The following is a 19035-nucleotide window of genomic DNA, read 5'->3' as shown; positions in this document are numbered from 1 at the left end:
ATGTGGATACAGTTAGCCTGTTAAAAAATTCTCTACAATAATCGTATAGAGAAAGAGGTGAAATATTCCTTACTATCGTTCTCCTTCGAATACTGTCGCCATCATTTGCTTCGATGCGGTAGGGAATCCGCTCTTCTAAATCAACAGGTCTAGTGGCGGGTTTACCAGTGTCTGAAACTCGTTTTCGGAAGGAAACAGTATCTCCTGGGCGTTCGTGTATTCTCTGAAATGTTGTTCTGTTTGACAGACGTCTGTTGGGAAAATCAGTTGCATATAGATATCTTGTTTCGACTCGTAACATTCGATAAATCTAGGCTTTAGCTGCATATCGGCCATTTCTTGTCAATTACCATTTGTCAGTCATTCTGCCCACCCAATTTCATTATCACATTCACTACAAAGTAGTCAAAAGCTCTCACACGTCTATTCTTATTAAAAGAACGAACCGAGATTACTCACAAAACATTATGAGTAACGTTTGTTCACCATTGACTTACTTAGTTTACTAACTAATTAGGTATGAACTTCGTATAATAAACTTATTCAAATATTTTAACTAAAATAATTATTTTCTAACTTGTTTTCAATCTTCAGAAAATTGAAACACTCTTACAAAGACAGCAACTGTAGAGTATAATGTATTAATATACATAATGAACTTTTACGTTCTTAACATAAGAACAAACTTTTCATGTTTCTATTCACTACAATTTGTAACTACTAATTTAATAAACGAAGCAATCATTTTTATAAACTTTATGTTAGCGAATACGGGATACAAATTTAATATTCGATTCTTAGTCTTGGAATTTTACATATTTATTTGTTGGTCAATCATATGAGGCATTAAAGCTGATTAACGCTAGCCGTTCGTCAACCATCGGTTTACCGTCCGTCGAAACATTGTTCAATGGGTTTTACATGGAGGTGTTCAACACTGTCCGTCACTGTTCCGTCTGGCGCTCCCTTTGAAGAATGTTTATATGGACGGTCGATTGACGGTTACCTGACGGATACTGTGAATCCAGCTTTACTTGTACATACACGTTTGAGTATTAAAAAAAGATAACAAGGATTTAATTTTGTCTCGGCTATTCAAAACTTTTTCCTGTGAATACGTACTCGGAAAATTTATACAACGTATACCCTTAAAAGACCCAGATTAGAGTATATTGTAAACATTGTAATCGTCAAGTTGGGTCGGTAAAATTTCTTCCTATTTTTAACGTATCGGAAATAAATTGTTTGTAATACTTTCAGGAATATTTTACTTATTGACATGAATATTTAAATAATATTACACGCGTGCTACATGTTTAATGAATACACAGAGATTATTAGAAATATCACCGTATTATTTCTTGTAAATGTTTACTTTTTGTATACATTTCGTGAACCTTGCCGCGGTTTCGCCTATTCCCTCACGAAGGAAATTCAATAACAAGGGGTCGGGTTAACAAGGTTTTCGAAAAAGATGCAATTTACTTAGTTTGACAAAGTTACTCGACACATTCTACTTCCACGTAGTTTCTTGTTTTCCGTGGCACGACCACGAGAAAATATAAAAGAATAGAAAAGAGCGAGCGAGAGTCAAATCGTTATCATTCATCGTTATAGCGCGAAGAAAGATTACTCGTTCGAGTTGAATTTAAAAAAATGTGTAACAAAATACGCGAGCAATTTTTACGTGACCAATATTCCCAAAAAGAAAGAGAGAATAGCTCGTAACAATGTTCAAAAGTTATATTGTATTTTTTATTAATTACGTTACCCCGACGAAGTGTATACAGGAAAAATGCATCGAGCAGATCTCATTTTTCACTAACTCAATTATTCAACGCTTCGGGCACTTTCTTAATCCAACTTCCCCTTGGTTTCCCGTAAATTCACACCAGAATTAAGTTGCTACAGGAACTATGATTAATCGGCGTGCGAATTGATCAATTTATAAGTTAAGGTACGTGTACGCTATTGGAATTTATCGATGTAGTCACGTGACGTGATCATCCGTGACAAATATGGCGTCTCGCCATTCCGGTCAGTGGTCTCCGATGAGGTTACGTTTATTCTTTTTCAGTTAACGATTACGTTCCAACTGGAACAAAATTAATTAAGAACTTGTTCCGCCGTGTACGGATAAATATCTCTGTTCGTTGCGCTAATGTAACGCATGATGCTAAAAAAATTTCGATGTCGTAGTAATTTGCATGCGATACGCAAATAATTTAGTAAGGTGCTTGGCAAATTCAAAACGAGTTCTCGTATCAGACGATACATTCTTCGATGTTTCCTCGCAATCCCCTCAAGGGAAATCTTATTCTTATATTCTTCCTTCGCTACTGGATAGAGCTTTTCAAAAGGTTTCTTCTTCCCGCCCCGCCATGCACGAAATACGTAACCCATAGCTTTGGGCTGATATCAGCTCCACGCTGCTTTCTTCTTCGTCGACACAGCTTCCCGTGACATCATTTCCTTAAATTCTCACCTCTCGAGAAAAATAGACCGGTGGCGTAAAAAGAGCTCCTTCAGAAAGGTCGAACCCATAGGCGTAGAAAGTTCGACGGTGCATGAATGAAGCTGTTCGTTCACCTTATTCATTGGCCAACCGGATCCGTCGAGGGACTTAACGTCAATAAATACGTATTACGATACAAAAATTATGTAACGATGTTTTTTTATTAATTTTCAAACAACACTGTATCTAAATATGTTTCGAATACGTTCTTCGATCTTTGCTGTTGTTACAATTGTATTCCAGGGTGATGAATTGCACATTATATCGCAGTTATCTCATTGATTACATTAAATGAGTAGAGAAAGTTGTTCTTTTGACGCGTGGTACAAGAAACTTTGCTCATTTGAAGCGTACAATGGACGAAACCTTTAGCAGTTTATGAAGTTATATTCTTCCTTTCGTTTCTTCTTGACGTTGCTCCTGTTTTGTGTTGATCTTTCTCCCATTCTCTCCGGGGATGAAATTCGGCGTGGAAGTCGGAAGATGAAAGTAGAAGTTAGCAGAAATTTTGCTGAGATTGGACGGTGCTGTGGTCAGAAATATTGGCACTAAGGCTAGGTCACCAGTTGCTAAGAATTCGGTAACTTTAAAAACAGGAGAGAATTCTTCTTTAAGGATTCCTTGGGATTAGTAGGAAACTTCCAGCTTTTACGAGGCAGAGTTTCGTAATATTACAAATTTCACACGGCACGCTTGAGAATTTTGAGAACCGGTGTCTCCAAGTTTCTTACTTTAACATTCCACTGTTGAGATTATACGAATATTGCACGACGACTTTCATTACTATCATTGGGTATTGTTTAGTACAAATTAAATGATATTTAAATACAAAGATAATAACCGAAGAGAATTCTACTGAATGCATACTGACTTTTAAAGATTAAATACTTTTAAATTGCAATACAAGCAACTATTAATAGAATATTACAAACAATTCAAAGCTGACGTATATCTGAAAGTCAATCACTGAAATACCGTGGCAGTAACAACTTTTGTTTCTCCTATTTATTCTTCATTTTTCTACGAATCGTAAAAATTCTTTTTTCTATTTAACAACTTGAACAAATATTTCGCAGAACCAGGTTCGTTCCATTACGTTCTCGTACAAGCTTTCTGTAATTAAATAAAATACAAACGACTTCCTACTTCAGAAAAATACGTGCTACATTGACCAACTAAACGATTCAACTAATTTTCATAAAAGAATCTCACAATTCATCGATACCACTCGCATAAAGAATATTCATCTTGTAAAAAATATTATTTCCTATTCCAGTCTCATAATCCAAAATATAAGAAACACATTATTTCCATACCTACCATCTACTATTATAGATAAAAAAAACAGAAGAATCTCGTTGCTTATAAACGTATCCAGCTTAACGTGCAGTAACAATTACCACAACCTTTTACCGGAAGAAATCTTCGTTATCCAGCAGCAGGGAGAACGCAATCAGTAAACGTTAAGAGAACAAACATTTTATAGTTAGTGGATAATTACAGTGATTGCTGTCGTTTCCCTCCCTCTGAGAAGCCAGAGCCGGAGTTCCGCGTGAAGCCTTCTCTCACATTTCGTAGTCTACCTTCGCTGTATCGCGATTCAAGGGTTGTTGGAAGCTTAATATAGGTGGAGATCAATTTAGGTTTACACTTGGACGGAGGGCGGGCGTGTTCCATAAATATCAGCGTTACGGTGGTGAGCCGATGGTGGTGATGCGGCAGACTTCACGGAGGGGAAGCTCAATCGCTCGAGGGAATTGAACGAACGCGTTTAATAACTCTGCTGGCATACGATCGCCCACGGCGTGACACTGAAACCATCCAACAGGCGAGTCGAGATCCTCTTGGAAAGTCGAGGGGAAATTCCCACCAATGTTGTAATCGGTAGCCAACCTGCATTATTCAAACCGCGCAATCACTGTTCGACGATATTTTAGTATTCGCCTGTCCCGCACCTCCTGCGTGCAACTGGTAGTCGTAAGTTTCAATGTCTCCGCGCCCGAAGCACATTTTCTCTGGCTACTAGAAATTTTAATTGCCGTCTGTTTCTCGATTCGTCACACCGGCTAATTTCAACAATCCGGGTAAGTGCTTCCCGACAATTTTCAAAGCGCGACCCAAATTGCGTAATCAGCGGTGTTTACGAGCCACCGTAAACTTTCGAATGGAAATATAAAGAGATCGAAGCCCGGTGCTACTTGTGTTGCTTCGGAGTAGCTTTTTTTATTTGTTGAGCGGAACAGGAGACGGCGAGGAATTTTTATTTCGTTCAAATTTCGATGTAGGTTTTCGAATAAATTAGTCGCCAACTGGACATTGTAGGGATTTATATGGGTTATATGTAGATAAAGTTATGGGGGACAAGAGAAATAGATATCGAAGGATCGTAGAAGAATAAGGATGTTTCAAAAAAAACAATAAGGATTTCAAGTTTAAAATTGAACTGAATTACAGTACGTTGAATAATATGTTGAAAGTTAACGCAATTCGAAGATGATCGAAAGTTCTTAAATATTTTTTAATGAATCCTTTATTAAGATTTCTCTATCAATTTGCTTCATTAACATTTTTGTGAATAATTCTTAAACATTAAAAACTGGTTCAAGGTTGAACATACATAGGTGTATTCAAACACGTGGTATTTCTTGTCGTTCAAATACTTCAACACCCATTTTACCCGTTACTCAGCTTTCAAGAGCTTTTAAGACTTGTAATATCAGGGTATTAAAGTTCTTATCAGTAGCCTATTACTCCGGTAATAACGTCCTTTATTTATCTAGTTGACGCTGAAACGTGTAACTCCCGATGCTGACTTAAATTTATGAATAGCCAGTGAAGAGAATAGTGGGATGGCATAGCTGTCTCTTTCGTGATAAATGTGGACGAAAGAATTTCTTCGCTTTTTATTTATTTTTACGTAACGAATATTTGCCTTCGTGGATATTCTATTAAACAAAAAGTATGAATGTTAACCTGATTGAAAAAAATAAAAAATAATCATTTCTTTATATTCTTGGTGTTAATTGTTTCTAATTAAAAGACAATACGATGGAAGACAGATAATACCAGACGATCGATGTTCAGAAACACCAAAGCAAGTAGAAATAGCGTGCGATGGTCAGACACGTTATCGTGCATTCGTTGGAAGAGTTTTCAAAATTAATTTGCTCGAAAGCAAAGTCTATAAAAAAAAAATTCATTTCACAATTTTCGACTTACTTTTGTTCCAAGAATCATCTTCCTTATTTTGGTTACACCACGATTTCCAATACACCCTGTATATTCCTCTTGTCTTTATGTTCGCACGACTTTGTAACGTATATGCACCAATCAGTGATTTCTACCATCTGTTGACACACAATAATTAAGCACACGTAATGTAACTCCACGTCTCTATTCCGTTGTTCCGTTTCTATGTATTGCTATTTGTCTCTATGTTTCATCCCTAGACAGAGGCCGATAATTAAATGATGCGCAGAGACGCTTCTGACAGGGAACATTACGCTGTCATCGCTTAGATGAAACGTTCCATCCATAAACATGCATATATGCACTACTCCCATATAGGTTACTAATAGAAATATGCGTATCAATTTTCGAAAATTACATAGCCTATAGTGTTTTCTCATCTTAAATGGAAGTTTAATTTGTAACAAAGTAGCATATCCGAACTGATAAAATTAAATTACTGAATTTTTTCGTAGCTATAAGCAATTTCTTATTCAACGTTTTTAAAAATTTAATACAGTATGATTATACTGTATATCAATTATTATATAAAATTATTACTATTACTTATTATATGTGTCAACTTTATGAAGATTATTTCTTTAAAGACCGAATTAAAATTTATAAATGTAAGAAAAAGTGAAAGCAGGTAATACTTTGGACGGTAGAAACAATATAATTGCCCAACTATTGTAAAATAAACATTGAGAGTTAAATTTCACTCTGAGAATTACAGAGCTTCGTTTCCCTACGAAAACACGAGCTTGTAGAGAGAGGTAAAACAATAATATAAACGTATTTATAAAATGTCGATAGTGAATAAGAATACAGTAGCAGGAATATCTGGGTGAATCTGACGTAGCAAGTTTTACATTAATTATGAATAAAACTCATAGTTTGCTGCTTCGTCACACGATGTTTATCTCCTGCAATCACTCCCAAACTGATTATCCTTGATGAAGATTGCGAAGAAAGTAAACGGTGTCGAGATACGAGCTGAGAAAAACTGGTATGTCGTATCATGTGCCTGTGAAAATATTGTCACGATTTACAAATTACAAATTAGGTCTGTAAGCAATAAATTTAGTATATGGCTCTGTTATTTCATTTTTAAAATTTCAATTTTAAAAGCGAACGAATTTCGAAACTAAAACATCGCAAATAATATTTTCAGTCCATTTAATGGAACATGAGCTGCTTTAAAATGACGTATAAATATTAGTCAAAAAAGTGTATTTACATTACAATACCAGTTTCAGTATTATTGTAAAATTTATTTAATTCTATGGAAATTAAATTTTAATTTATCACAGATGTGTAATTATATCATAATACTGTTTTCGATCATTTCTCTAAAGTGCTCTATTCAAATACGTACGAATCTCAATATTCCAAAACTACGTACTATTATTTGAATGATAATTTTCAGTACTTTTTTATGTGAAAATTAATATAACGCATCAAATGGAGAAAAGAACGAAAAAATTCATAAATTGCCATCGCGATTGTAAAACATTATTCTCCTGATACTCGGGCAAGTAAATAACATTTCATGTAGTTAAGAATTCGGGTTTCTAATTCGCAGACAGCAAGCAAAGCCTAAATGGACAATACGGATGGAAGGAAATGCGGTGCCTACGAAAAAAGGAAATACCAAGCCCGAGGGAACTCCTTGTTTTCATTCTAATCTGGCCGACATTGTCCTCCATTTCATTCTACGTCATTACCGCCTACTTCAGCCTCCTCTCAGCGGAGATTTAGTATTTTGATAATATTTCTAGCAGATTCGCACAAAAGCGAAACAACTTTTGTAGATATGTATACAGGATAAAAAGAAAAAGCGGTCCGTAACTTTTAGAGTAGATAGTACTCGCCAAATGGAGCAGAGAAGTCCTAATAAACATGGGCCAAAAAACTAATATTTACAAAGTTACGAATTATGATTTTTTGTTCTCGTTTAAGCAAGCAACTTGCTAGCTTCAGAAACTATCATACCATATTAAAACAATGGAGTACTTCGTCATTTTTCTTTTCTCTGGATGTGATCTCTTATAACAAGATAACTCTCGAAGCAAGCAAATCACTTACGTGAACTGGAACAAAAAATTTTTCATAACTTTGTGAGTATTACTTTCTCGCTCGATATAGTATAATAACCACTTCAGACTTTGCTCTTTAAATAATCGGCATAGTATTGCACAATAATGCACTTTCAAAATGGTAGAAGAACACTATAGTTCAGTGATTCTCGATCTTTTTGAACTAGTGGTATTGTTTAGAAATAGATTCAAAATATTTTTAAGCACATGGCACAACTTAAAGAATTTTATCCTAGAATTACTCCTAATAGTGAATAATTACAGTAATAATGTTAAAAACTTTGAAAAATAAAAATTTAAAAGGTTGTTTCGATGATAAAGTGTAGCATTCGTGGCTTGGTGGTCTGCTGTTATACGATGATAAAGAATTACTGCCATAGATCATCACTTTTAAAATTATGCTCTGTTGTAGTTATGACTTAATAAATTTTCTGGGTCGTCCTAACAGTTCGTCTAGATTAGGTTCATTGCGGAGGAAGTAAATTTACTTCCTTGAGTTAAGAAGGCTCGTCTTTGAAGATATATTTACCTCCTTTGTATAACAATTTGTTGACTTTGTGAATCTGTATGCATTTTGAGATCAATTCTTTCAAGTCTGACCATACACACGCATGCCTATTTGTCTGACTATGGACGGAGGTCATACTACTCGTCTGACCATAGACGAGACAATACTGTTTGTCTGACCATGGACGGGGACCACACTACTCGTCTGACTATAGACAGTGCAATGCTACTTGTCTGACCATGACAGGTCATACCACTTGTTTGGTCGTAGACGGGTCGATACTACTTGTCTGACCACGGGCGGGGGTAATACTGCTTGTCTGACCATAGACGGTGGCAATACTCTTTGTCTGACCATGGACAGGGGTCAGACTACTTTTCTGATCATATACTGGCCTGTGACCAGACAAGTAGTATTACCCCGTCTATGGTCTGACAAGTAGCATCACGTCGTTTGGGATTTATCCACGTAAAATAAAAGAAGCGCTATCGCGCTGCTTAAGTCTCTTCGTACTCATTTAGAGGAAACGCGGTTGCGCTGTTCGGGATTCTTCGACGGTGTTCAAACGGTTAAAGGATTCGAAATTGTTTTACGAATGCTCGGACAAAATTATCGAACGTTAACAGTGACGTTTCGATACGGTCTCCATAAGATGCCAGAATGAACCACGATGATTTCGCCTTACCGTCCCTGACGTCATCCACTGTGACTCGATACAATGACACAGAGTACTGTGTTTTGGTTCATCCCCCGAATAAGCTGAAACTACGTAGCGGTATTCACGGAATGTTGGAACGTTGCCGACCGAGGACTTGTTGCCACTGTTCTCTACATCTCGAATTTTACCCTTAGCTTCCATTCCTCGCAATTTTTTTCCTGTCGTTCGTTTCAACTCTTTCCTCTCACCCCTGTCTTCGTATCGGTTCACCTCGTTCGCTCATCCCTCCCCTCCATCTGCCCGTATGATCATGCCATTCCACAGCGATGATCCTCGGCTCAACAGGGCTTATGTAGCAGTCACCCTTCGCCATCCTCTTGGCACACATAGATGAGAGTGCCATGCATGCATGTATCGAAGGACGGATGTAACATCCGGACAAAGCAGCGTTGGCTACCGGTGTTGTATTCGTATCGCGTCTTCGTACGAACAAAGCTTTCGATGAAGTTAATTCATACGCGGATCCTTTTTTAACCCAAATACAAACGCGCGACAATCATTTTTGTCACATCAAGGTGGGAATATTGAACAGAATTTTCATACGATACTCGATCACGAAGGAATTCCCGAAGGAAGTTACGAAATTCATTGTCCCAAGAATTTATGAATAACGGTGTTAATGTAACTCGAAGATTGTAACTTTAAGATACAGTTGGCATGAAAAAACAACACCGTATTATAAATTTTCTTGATTTTCTTGAAAAATACTAGCAGCGGTTAAAAAAGGATCTGAGTTATATTATAATGCTAAATATCACATTCGTTTGAATGAACGATAAAAGAATAGAGTTTACAGATTAGGGAAAAGAATATAAAAAGTTTGTAAAGTAAGATCGCAAAAATAATACACATAGAAGAGAACGTAAAATGTAGATTAAGGATAGGTCTGGGTTTCATTATTTTAGCTTTGTGAATTTTGGTTTGTGGCTTTTGTTCGTGGCTTTAGCTAACGAAAAGATACGTCTAACTAAGGTTAATTAAAATATTTTTAAAAATGGAAGCTCAACTTCATTTTCACTTTAAATTCATTGTACTACAGTACGTATTCCTTTATAATCAAGCAATATTTCTCATATTCTCAACAGTCACTTACATACTTTCCTCTATTTCGCTCCTCTCAAACCTTTTCTCGTTGAATTCTCCTTTCATCGCGAGGTATTCAAGAGGAACTGAATATCTGCCACGTGAGTGCCATTCATTTGGAAGAGAGACTCTTGCGTAAATCCTCAGCGCAGAAATGTACCCTATGTACTGTTGAATTGAACTACTAGATGTGTCTTCGAGTGAAATACCACTGCGTGTCGAATAACACTTATTCTGTAATTTTCTATGGAACCTCGGTACGAATCAAAAGTTTGAACGACGTAAGAGGCACAAAGGAGCAGTAAAATGGCAAATTATTTATACATTGTAGAAGTGAGCTTTCAGGAAGAATGTACAGTCGGAAAGTTTAACAAGTAAAAATTAAATACAAGTGAAACCAAACGAATAACGAAAGTAAATTTATCGACAGGCAATTAAATTTAGTGTACACGATGAAAGACAATTATTGTGCAAATTAAAAGTGAATGCTCCAAATTGAAACAGATTAATCTTTGTATGATATTACGAAAATCGTGTACAGATTTATTCGATTTAGAATTTTCCTTGACGTCTTTCAAAGATGATCCATTTTTGCGCAAACTTTAAAATGGTCGACGTGCACTTCATATATGATGAACCAAATGGTAATGCTATGAACGCAAATTCAACTAGTCACTTGAAGCCATTGAGGAACGAACCCCACTATACCGTTTAGCCACTTTGCCGTTCTATATCGTTTTTTTTTTACTTATGTCATATATACACATTGGTTTTCCCCAATTCCCCATTTTAGAGCTCATTTCCAACTGATTTTTAACTAATTTTCCACTTTCGTACACAGTCATATTAATTTAATGAATATTTTTAAAAATAACTTGCGAAACCAAAGGGTAGTGCATGCATTTTTTGTTTTACGTTATTTTAAAAAAGAAAGTCACCATAAAAAATATAGGAAAATATAAATGACTTTCATCTCTTTCTATTAATACATTGTTCGTCAAACTTCAATATTTTTAAAAGTTTACGAGGCACGAACACGAAGTACAAAGTATAAATTATATTGTATGGTGACAAAGTGGGATATTCAAATTATGTTTGTGATTTATAGAAATTGTTTCCTTCGATAAAAATTAAAGAAACGACTTCGTAGCAATTTATCACCAATAAGGTAATTATGTCGACGTAAATTCTATAAATATTTTCGCTATATATATAATACGCTTGAAGGGGTTCAGGCTTTATTACAAGCACCATCGATTTTCTCTATTTAATTTTTTTTATTCACGCCATTGTTCGGTTTTCGAACTGTTTCCCAGCGTTGAAAGGATATTGAGATGCACAGGAATGGAAAGTTGCGAGTCCTCCCTCGCAAGGGTGTCTCCGTTAGTTCGAGTCACGGTTGAATGGCCTTGACGAGGAGGCATCACAACTCATTAGACAAAACGGATACTTTACCCTCGTTTCAATGCACGAGTTGCGGCGATCCATCGAGCACTCTCTCCTCCAAAACGCTCTAGAATCGAGAACCTCCTCTGTAGTCCCCCTCTTCTTCGACATCCAGTTCTTAGTAATAGTCACACACCCCTCGAGCTTGCTTAAACATTCAACCGTGTGTCTACAGTAATTTTTTTACAGCAATATTTACAGTCACTCGTCTAGAGCAATGTCCACAGTAATTTCTTTAGAGCAATATTTACAGTCACTTGTCTAGAGCAATGTCCACAGTAATTTGTTTAGAGCAATATTTACAGTCATTCGTCTAGAGCAATGTCTATAGTAGTTATCTAGAGCAATGTCTACAGTAATTTATCTAGAGCAATGTCTAAAATAATTCATCTAGAGTAAAATTTATAGTCTTTCATCTAGAGCAATACTTGGTGATGGTATCTATCAATCAGCAAAATAAAAATGCGTAAACAAATATAAAGATAGAGAATGGAAGTATTTGCCAATAGTTTCGTATGTTATGCTTACGGTTAAAACAGAGTAAAATGGTTTGAAATAAGTTGTGTTTGGACTCATTTTCATCGAGCAAATTTTATCAACTCGTTGATAGTAATAATAATATTCTAAAGAAGGTGTACTGAAATATATCACAAATTTTATTTTTATGTCATAGATAATCCGAGATTCACTGATTGTTACTTTATCTCGCTCGCTTTCAATGTATCCCATTTACTCTCCTCGTTAAATTCTATGTGGCGAATCTTAGCCTCAATCCGAGATAAAAAATGTCGAGTCCTGGAATAAAAATGGTACCATCTCTCGCTATCTGATCAGGAGCAAGACCGACTGTCGATCACTTGGCGACGGATTACTAGCTTATTTTGCATGTAATTGTCTGTCACTCTTCTTTTAACTCTTGGAACTATTTAGAGTTATTTTTGCAGGTTGCAACTATTTCGACGAGCAATGTATTGATCAATGTTCATGAACAATTTGATCGAAATATATATAATATATATAATTATATTTTAAAATATTAATTGTATTTATTAAATAGTTTTCTCAGAAAGTATCTTTCACTGTTGGTAAAATTCATTTACAACTGCAACTATTCATTATAATTACAATTTACTTTCTGTTAGTGTTATCATTATTCAATTTCCTAAAACTGCCCGATTATATCGTTATCGTATTTCCACTGAATCCAGAGTTTGGTATTGAATAAATTTTCGTTTATATTTTCGTAATCGTGTACCATTTATATTCGTATTTCAACCAATATCATCCACCTTGGGTTTGGTTCCTCGTTAAGTTTCAGCTAATTACAAGTAGTTAGCTCTCCATTACGAATCATTTCACTTGTAATGTAGTGCCGTAAAAAAGAAATGCCGCCATAACGAGGTCAAGTATTTACGAATCATTTCACGGCGACGCTGCTTCAAGAGAACGCCCGCTATAACGAGGACAAGTATTTACCCTCGAGAACGTTGAAACAATGGATCTCATCTCTCTATCTTTTATTCACGTGGCTTCATTGTCTGTGCTTGTTGCGAGCTGTTCTAATAATCTTAGAACGATTCTCATTGACTCACAAATCTTTGACGTCGAAGTCGAAACATCGCGTTATTTGTCCCTTTCGATGTGCGAATGCTTCGATACTAACTTCATTGATGGTAGTACGTAAAGCTTCAATAGCTAACCATATGGATAACACCTAACCATTATTTCTGTAATATCATTGCGATGTGACGGTCTTGCGCTGAAATTATAAATGTAACTCTCGATGGAATCCCTCTGATTTTATAAATCAAGTAGATATTAACTTAATTGATACTTTTGCGCTGGTAGAAAATTTTTCTATCAACGTGTGACGAGTACTCTGATTTTTGATTGGGTATGTATAAAAAAAAAAAATGATTCCTCGTTTTAGTAGGAATTAAATTCCTTGAGAATCAAGAGGCGATAAGTCATAGTGGTGTTCTCCGTGTAAAATGAGTTCACTAAGCTGTCTAAAGTTTCCATAGAGTTCTATATTGTTACAAAGTTTAGTCTCTGATATGTAGGCTTCAAACTTGCTGTCTTGCCTACTCAAACGCAACATGTTATCACCCGCAGAACTGTTTGTGCTATACATATATAAATTAGAGTACCAAAGAAATATATGTAAATGTATCTTAAGAAACGAATTCCAAGATTTATTCTAACAATTTCATATATCGGTCTCAATATTCAGAGTTTATGACTTAAATTTTGTAATATTGTTTTATTAACTTTGAATTTAACACGCAGTCTGTACCTTTCATAATTAATTAATTATTCCGAAACGAAGGTTCTGCGAAAGCTTGCAAGTTTTTTGGCCTACAAAACTTCTCGTTATTATGAAACTGGAATGATGAAACTAATTAATAGTTGGAAAAAGAATAAAAAGTTACGTGGAAATTATGTTAACGTATTGTTAAACACGCGAAAATTTAGAAAATTTAAGCACCTATCAAATTTCATTGAAAACAAGTAATATTAACACGTCTCTTATCAGGCGTATGACGTGGTCAACAAAATAAGAAAAAGAAAAGGAAAGATTGCTGTTGATTGCAAAAATTAAATGTTACATTGATTGGAGTATCAAACTTTAAACCTTACAAAAGCATTTATTTGTTCGATACCATATTTTCCGTATATTTAATTATTCTAACTTGCAAGTCAAGATTAAATTGTAGTCTAGAGTTTCTTCGATTAACCAAATATTTCATTCTCAATCTGTATTCTATTACTTTTGTTATTCATCCTTCTATATATTACATTGCGCAACAAAATTAAAAAAAAAAAAAAATGCCATTGTATCGATTCTGAAAATGGCTTAAACCGATAGTCGAAAACAGTTTAGGCTACCTCGTTAAGGCTACCGAAATTAACCGATATCGCGTTTAATTTCAATTCATGAAACGTCCACCGAAACGAAAGATGGGTGTCCCCCTTTGCTTAACTCGCATATGAATAATGTTGATTACATGCTCGACGAGCATGGTGAAACGAGAATGTGAAACTGAAAGGTACGTTTAACCCGGGGGAGTCGCGATCGACTGGCTAAATTATTTAAAAACGAGTCACCCTCTTTAAGGTACGGGCCGTCGTTTCTTCCCTGCCGGCGACAGGGACGTGCAAGCGGGAAATGGATGTGGTTCCATTCATGCTTATTTCAAGCTCATTGTGCGTCAGGTGCATTCAGCCTTTGACTTGCTTCTCGTGTTGCCACTGCAGCAATGTTTCATGGAGAGCAAGAGACGTGCATGTCGCTGGCTAAAATCAGGAAATACTAGTGTCACATTTTCTTTGACACTAACGAACATTACCGAAGAAACAGCAACCTTATCGTTCGGTATTTTTCCTGTTATCTACCGTACCGTGTAACGACACTTCATGGTAGCTCGTATCGTGTAACATTTGAACTTGACTCTGTAAACTGCTCTTCAAAAATAAATCACGGGATTCATTTCCACGGGAAATAAAATAAAGACAATACGAATACATTACACGATGATTGATTCATGGATGATCGACGATTACGATCAACACTCCTGTCGCTTTACCCTCTTCTGGTACTCCATGGACAATTTTAATTCGTACAGCCATACTTTACAATTTTCATTCGCTGAAAGAGCAACGACCCTCGACGGTACATTACTCTTATCGAATAATATATTATCGGATTGATTTTAATTTACGATTAATGAGAAATCGATAACTCGCGCGAGTCACCGATATCCTACGACGTGACAAGTGCATTATTCATGATACAGTTTATATATCGATTAGTGACATTATTAAACGCTTCGTGCCCCTTCTTAATCGGCTTAAACGAAAGGTCGTAATTGGGTGACACACGTGGGGCACAAAGTGTTCAAAGATTTTACGAATTTGTATCTCGGGACCTTCTCTTCGTTAATTTTATACCTATACGTACCTTACTGTATTAAGATAATGGAAACGCAGGATGAAATAAAGAATCTCATTTCCAGGAAACGGGAAAGGCATCGGGAGCGATTTTGTCGCATGTACAACCAGATTTTAACGGAATGCACCCAGTTTAATGGAACATGGCCTGACCCGGATGATCCACGCGGGAGTAGCGGAGAATATGTAGAACCTCTGTCAGACCTGTTTCCGACAAATAACACCAACTGTTGCTCGATAACGGGGAACACAACGGTTTTATCAACTGGTAATACTAGCGAACATTTCCCAGCATGATTAACAATTAAGAAATTACACACGTGACGATTAATTTTTATCACCAAGAGCTCGTTCTGTAAAATTTTCATAAATAATTTTTGTCGATATCGATCAATTCCGATTACTGCAGATCGTCACTCAATTACTTACTTGGCCCGTTTCACGGCACAAAATCGATTTCAGTGCATTATTAATAGAGTATCGTTAGTGGACTGTTAATAACTTTAATAATGGATAGTAAGAGAAAATAAAAATGAAACGATGTCAGAAGGGACGTCTATTAATGTTGCAAAATTCGATGCTCGTAATACCGATCCGCGCAGAAATATTAAAATAAAATAGCACGTTATAACATTTACCGATAAGATATCTATATGTTCAACAGAGGAAACTTTCACGCCCGTTCTACCACCCTTCGAACTCTGGCAGTCGATACTGATTGCTCTCTCCATCGCGCTGTGCATACTGTTAACTGTCGGCGGTAACATTCTCGTTCTTCTGGCATTTATCGTAGATAGAGCTATCAGACAACCCAGCAACTATTTTATTGCTTCGCTGGCAGCCACTGATATGCTTATCGGTAAGTTTTTTTTCTCAACTCTTTCGAGTTTGGTATCTTACGAGTGCGCGAACGTGTGGACTCGTGTCGTCCAAAAAGAAATTTACAATTCTTACATAGATATTAGAAATATTATTTTAATAATATTTCCTGTCATTATTTTAAGGATATTTTATTTAAATTGTTGTATCCCGTCACTTTGTAAGTGTCTCTAAACGATAATAATTGGAAGTAGAACATTCGTATAGTTTTCTCAATATTTCCGTCTTACGTCTATTTTAATCTATGTCAAAGTTTGTGTATATTTATATTTTACGGTAATATATATATATATAAATTGACAGTTTTCAGACTGAATGGAATTAAGTATGATACAATTGTTGAACAGGTACCGTGTCCATGCCATTCTACACAGTGTACGTACTGATGGGATATTGGAATCTCGGACCCTTGCTCTGCGATCTATGGTTGTCGGTAGACTATACGGTGTGTCTGGTGTCTCAATACACCGTGTTGCTGATCACCATCGACCGATTCTGTTCGGTAAAGATAGCGGCGCAGTACCGTAGCTGGCGCACAAAGAACCGCGTGATCTGGATGGTGACGATCACTTGGATCATTCCCGCGCTACTGTTCTTCCCCAGTATATTCGGTTGGCAATACTTCATCGGTTACAGAGACCTGAGTCCTGGCCAGTGCGCTGTACAGTTCCTCAAGGATCCGGTCTTTAATACCGCTCTGATAATTGGCTACTACTGGACGACGCTTGTCGTTTTGTTTATCCTCTACGGTTGTATATACAAGACAGCGTACGATATGCAGAAGAAGAGCGAGGCCAAACAACGTAAAATGCAATCGATGGTTGCACTCAGCGCTGGCGCGATGTCCGGTATGGCGGCTGGTATAGGTATGTCGAAAACCCAGAGCACTCTTTTGAGTCAAGATAAGCAGAAAGTGGGCAACTCGGAAGAGGAGGCCGGGGAAGACGACGGTTCCGGACAGAAGACCTCCTCGAAGACATCCGCGACCGGGGTGACCGATTCTGCGGGGAAGCAAACGTGCGGAAGTACTTTCCCCACGGAAACCGAAAAGTCCGAACGTTCAAGTAGTCCGGCGTTCGACTCCGACGAAGAGAGTACCTTCGGGCCTGGTCAACATTGCGGTAACGTTAGGAAACGATCCTCTTTGGCGGACATGGTAGCGCAGTCCGGCGCTCTCCAAGTTTTCGTCACTAACGGCCGTTTGAATGGGATCGTTCCAGCGAAGGGCGACCTAAATGCGCCACCGTCGAGAAAAATTCTGCCGGCAAATCCTACCTGCGACATAGGCACGACCACGCAGAAGGCTCAAACACTGCCGAAGATACAAGAACTCAGCCTTCTGGACACCGAGAACCTAGCCGAGCCTGACAAGTCCAGCAGCCAAACGTTGACGCCCGAACAGTCGATAAAATCGAACGGGAACGGCGTCAACCAACAGCCTGCAACCTCCGCGGAGACCTCCCCACCCACTCATCCCAACCATTCGAACAGCAGCAGTCAGCAAAACATTATACCGCCGCCTACGCAATTCCAGAGTAGCCCTCCGGTGTCCGATAGTCCGTTAACCTCGTCGTCGACGGACAGACCGAAATCGTTGGTCGTACCTACCCAAGGACCGGGTACATTCGACATCTTGACCGGTTTGGACAGCGGCGATCTGAGATTCATGGACGAGAGCTCGGTGATATTGCCCAGCCCCTCCTGCGAAAGTCCACCGTCTTCCTTCTCGTGTAGTCTGGCCAATCCTCTCTCGACCACACCCTCGTCGCCAATTTTAGGTAACACCGCATCCGCGACGAACATCAACTTGTTACAGGCTGCGTTGATACGAGCTACCGCCCAACAAGCGAACAATCAATCGATGGGTATTCAGAACAAACAGAGTCAACCGCAACCGGTGATGTCGAACGCCTCGAGCCAAACGCATCCACCTCGCGTGTTCATCACACAGAAAACCAACGCGGCGTCTCAGACGTCGCCAACCGTCAGCAAAGTCCACACGGAGGTTACCGTGAAGGCTTTGGACACCAAGCAACAACCGGTGACGACGGTCGTCAGCTCGTCCGCCGTAGAGTCGGTCCACGTGACAACGGAACAACAGTTCGCTGACCAGGTGACGAAGGTTAACAATCCACCGCAGAATTCATCGTCCAGCGGCAGTGTTGTGCCCACGGTATCGGGGACAGGTGGCAACGAGCAAGACTCGAAAAAGGATTCGAAGAAGAAGGACGTACGCGACAACAAGGACGGTGGCTCCAGGAGGGACTTCGTGAAGACGATCGGGAAACGTTTGAAGAGCAAAACCCAGAGAAGGAACCCGATGATGGGTAGACACAAATCGCACACGGAGAACCGGGCACGGAAAGCGTTCCGAACAATATCCTTCATCCTGGGCGCGTTCGTCGCCTGCTGGACACCCTATCACATACTGGCGTTGGTGGAGGGGTTCTGTTCGAAGCCACCGTGCACGAACGAGCACCTTTACATGTTCTCGTACTTTTTGTGCTACGCCAACAGCCCCATGAACCCGTTCTGTTACGCTCTGGCCAATCAACAATTCAAGAAAACCTTCACGAGAATACTGAAGGGCGACTTGCACATGACGTGA

General features: G+C 38.0%; 1 protein-coding gene across 1 annotated transcript in view; it reads left to right on the top strand.

Annotated features, from left to right (window-relative positions):
- Positions 1-19035, top strand: part of Machr-b (muscarinic acetylcholine receptor) — a 48494-nt gene extending 29459 nt beyond the window's left edge. Inside the window, exons 3-5 of the mRNA XM_076316419.1 lie at positions 15614-15816; positions 16213-16407; positions 16775-19035. Coding sequence (XP_076172534.1) covers positions 15614-15816; positions 16213-16407; positions 16775-19035 — 2659 coding nt within the window. The remainder of the gene's footprint in view (positions 1-15613; positions 15817-16212; positions 16408-16774) is intronic.

This window comes from Ptiloglossa arizonensis, chromosome 7 (genome assembly GCF_051014685.1).
Source record: "Ptiloglossa arizonensis isolate GNS036 chromosome 7, iyPtiAriz1_principal, whole genome shotgun sequence".
Taxonomy (NCBI): domain Eukaryota; kingdom Metazoa; phylum Arthropoda; class Insecta; order Hymenoptera; family Colletidae; genus Ptiloglossa; species Ptiloglossa arizonensis.
This window is presented reverse-complemented; position numbering and strand designations above follow the sequence as displayed.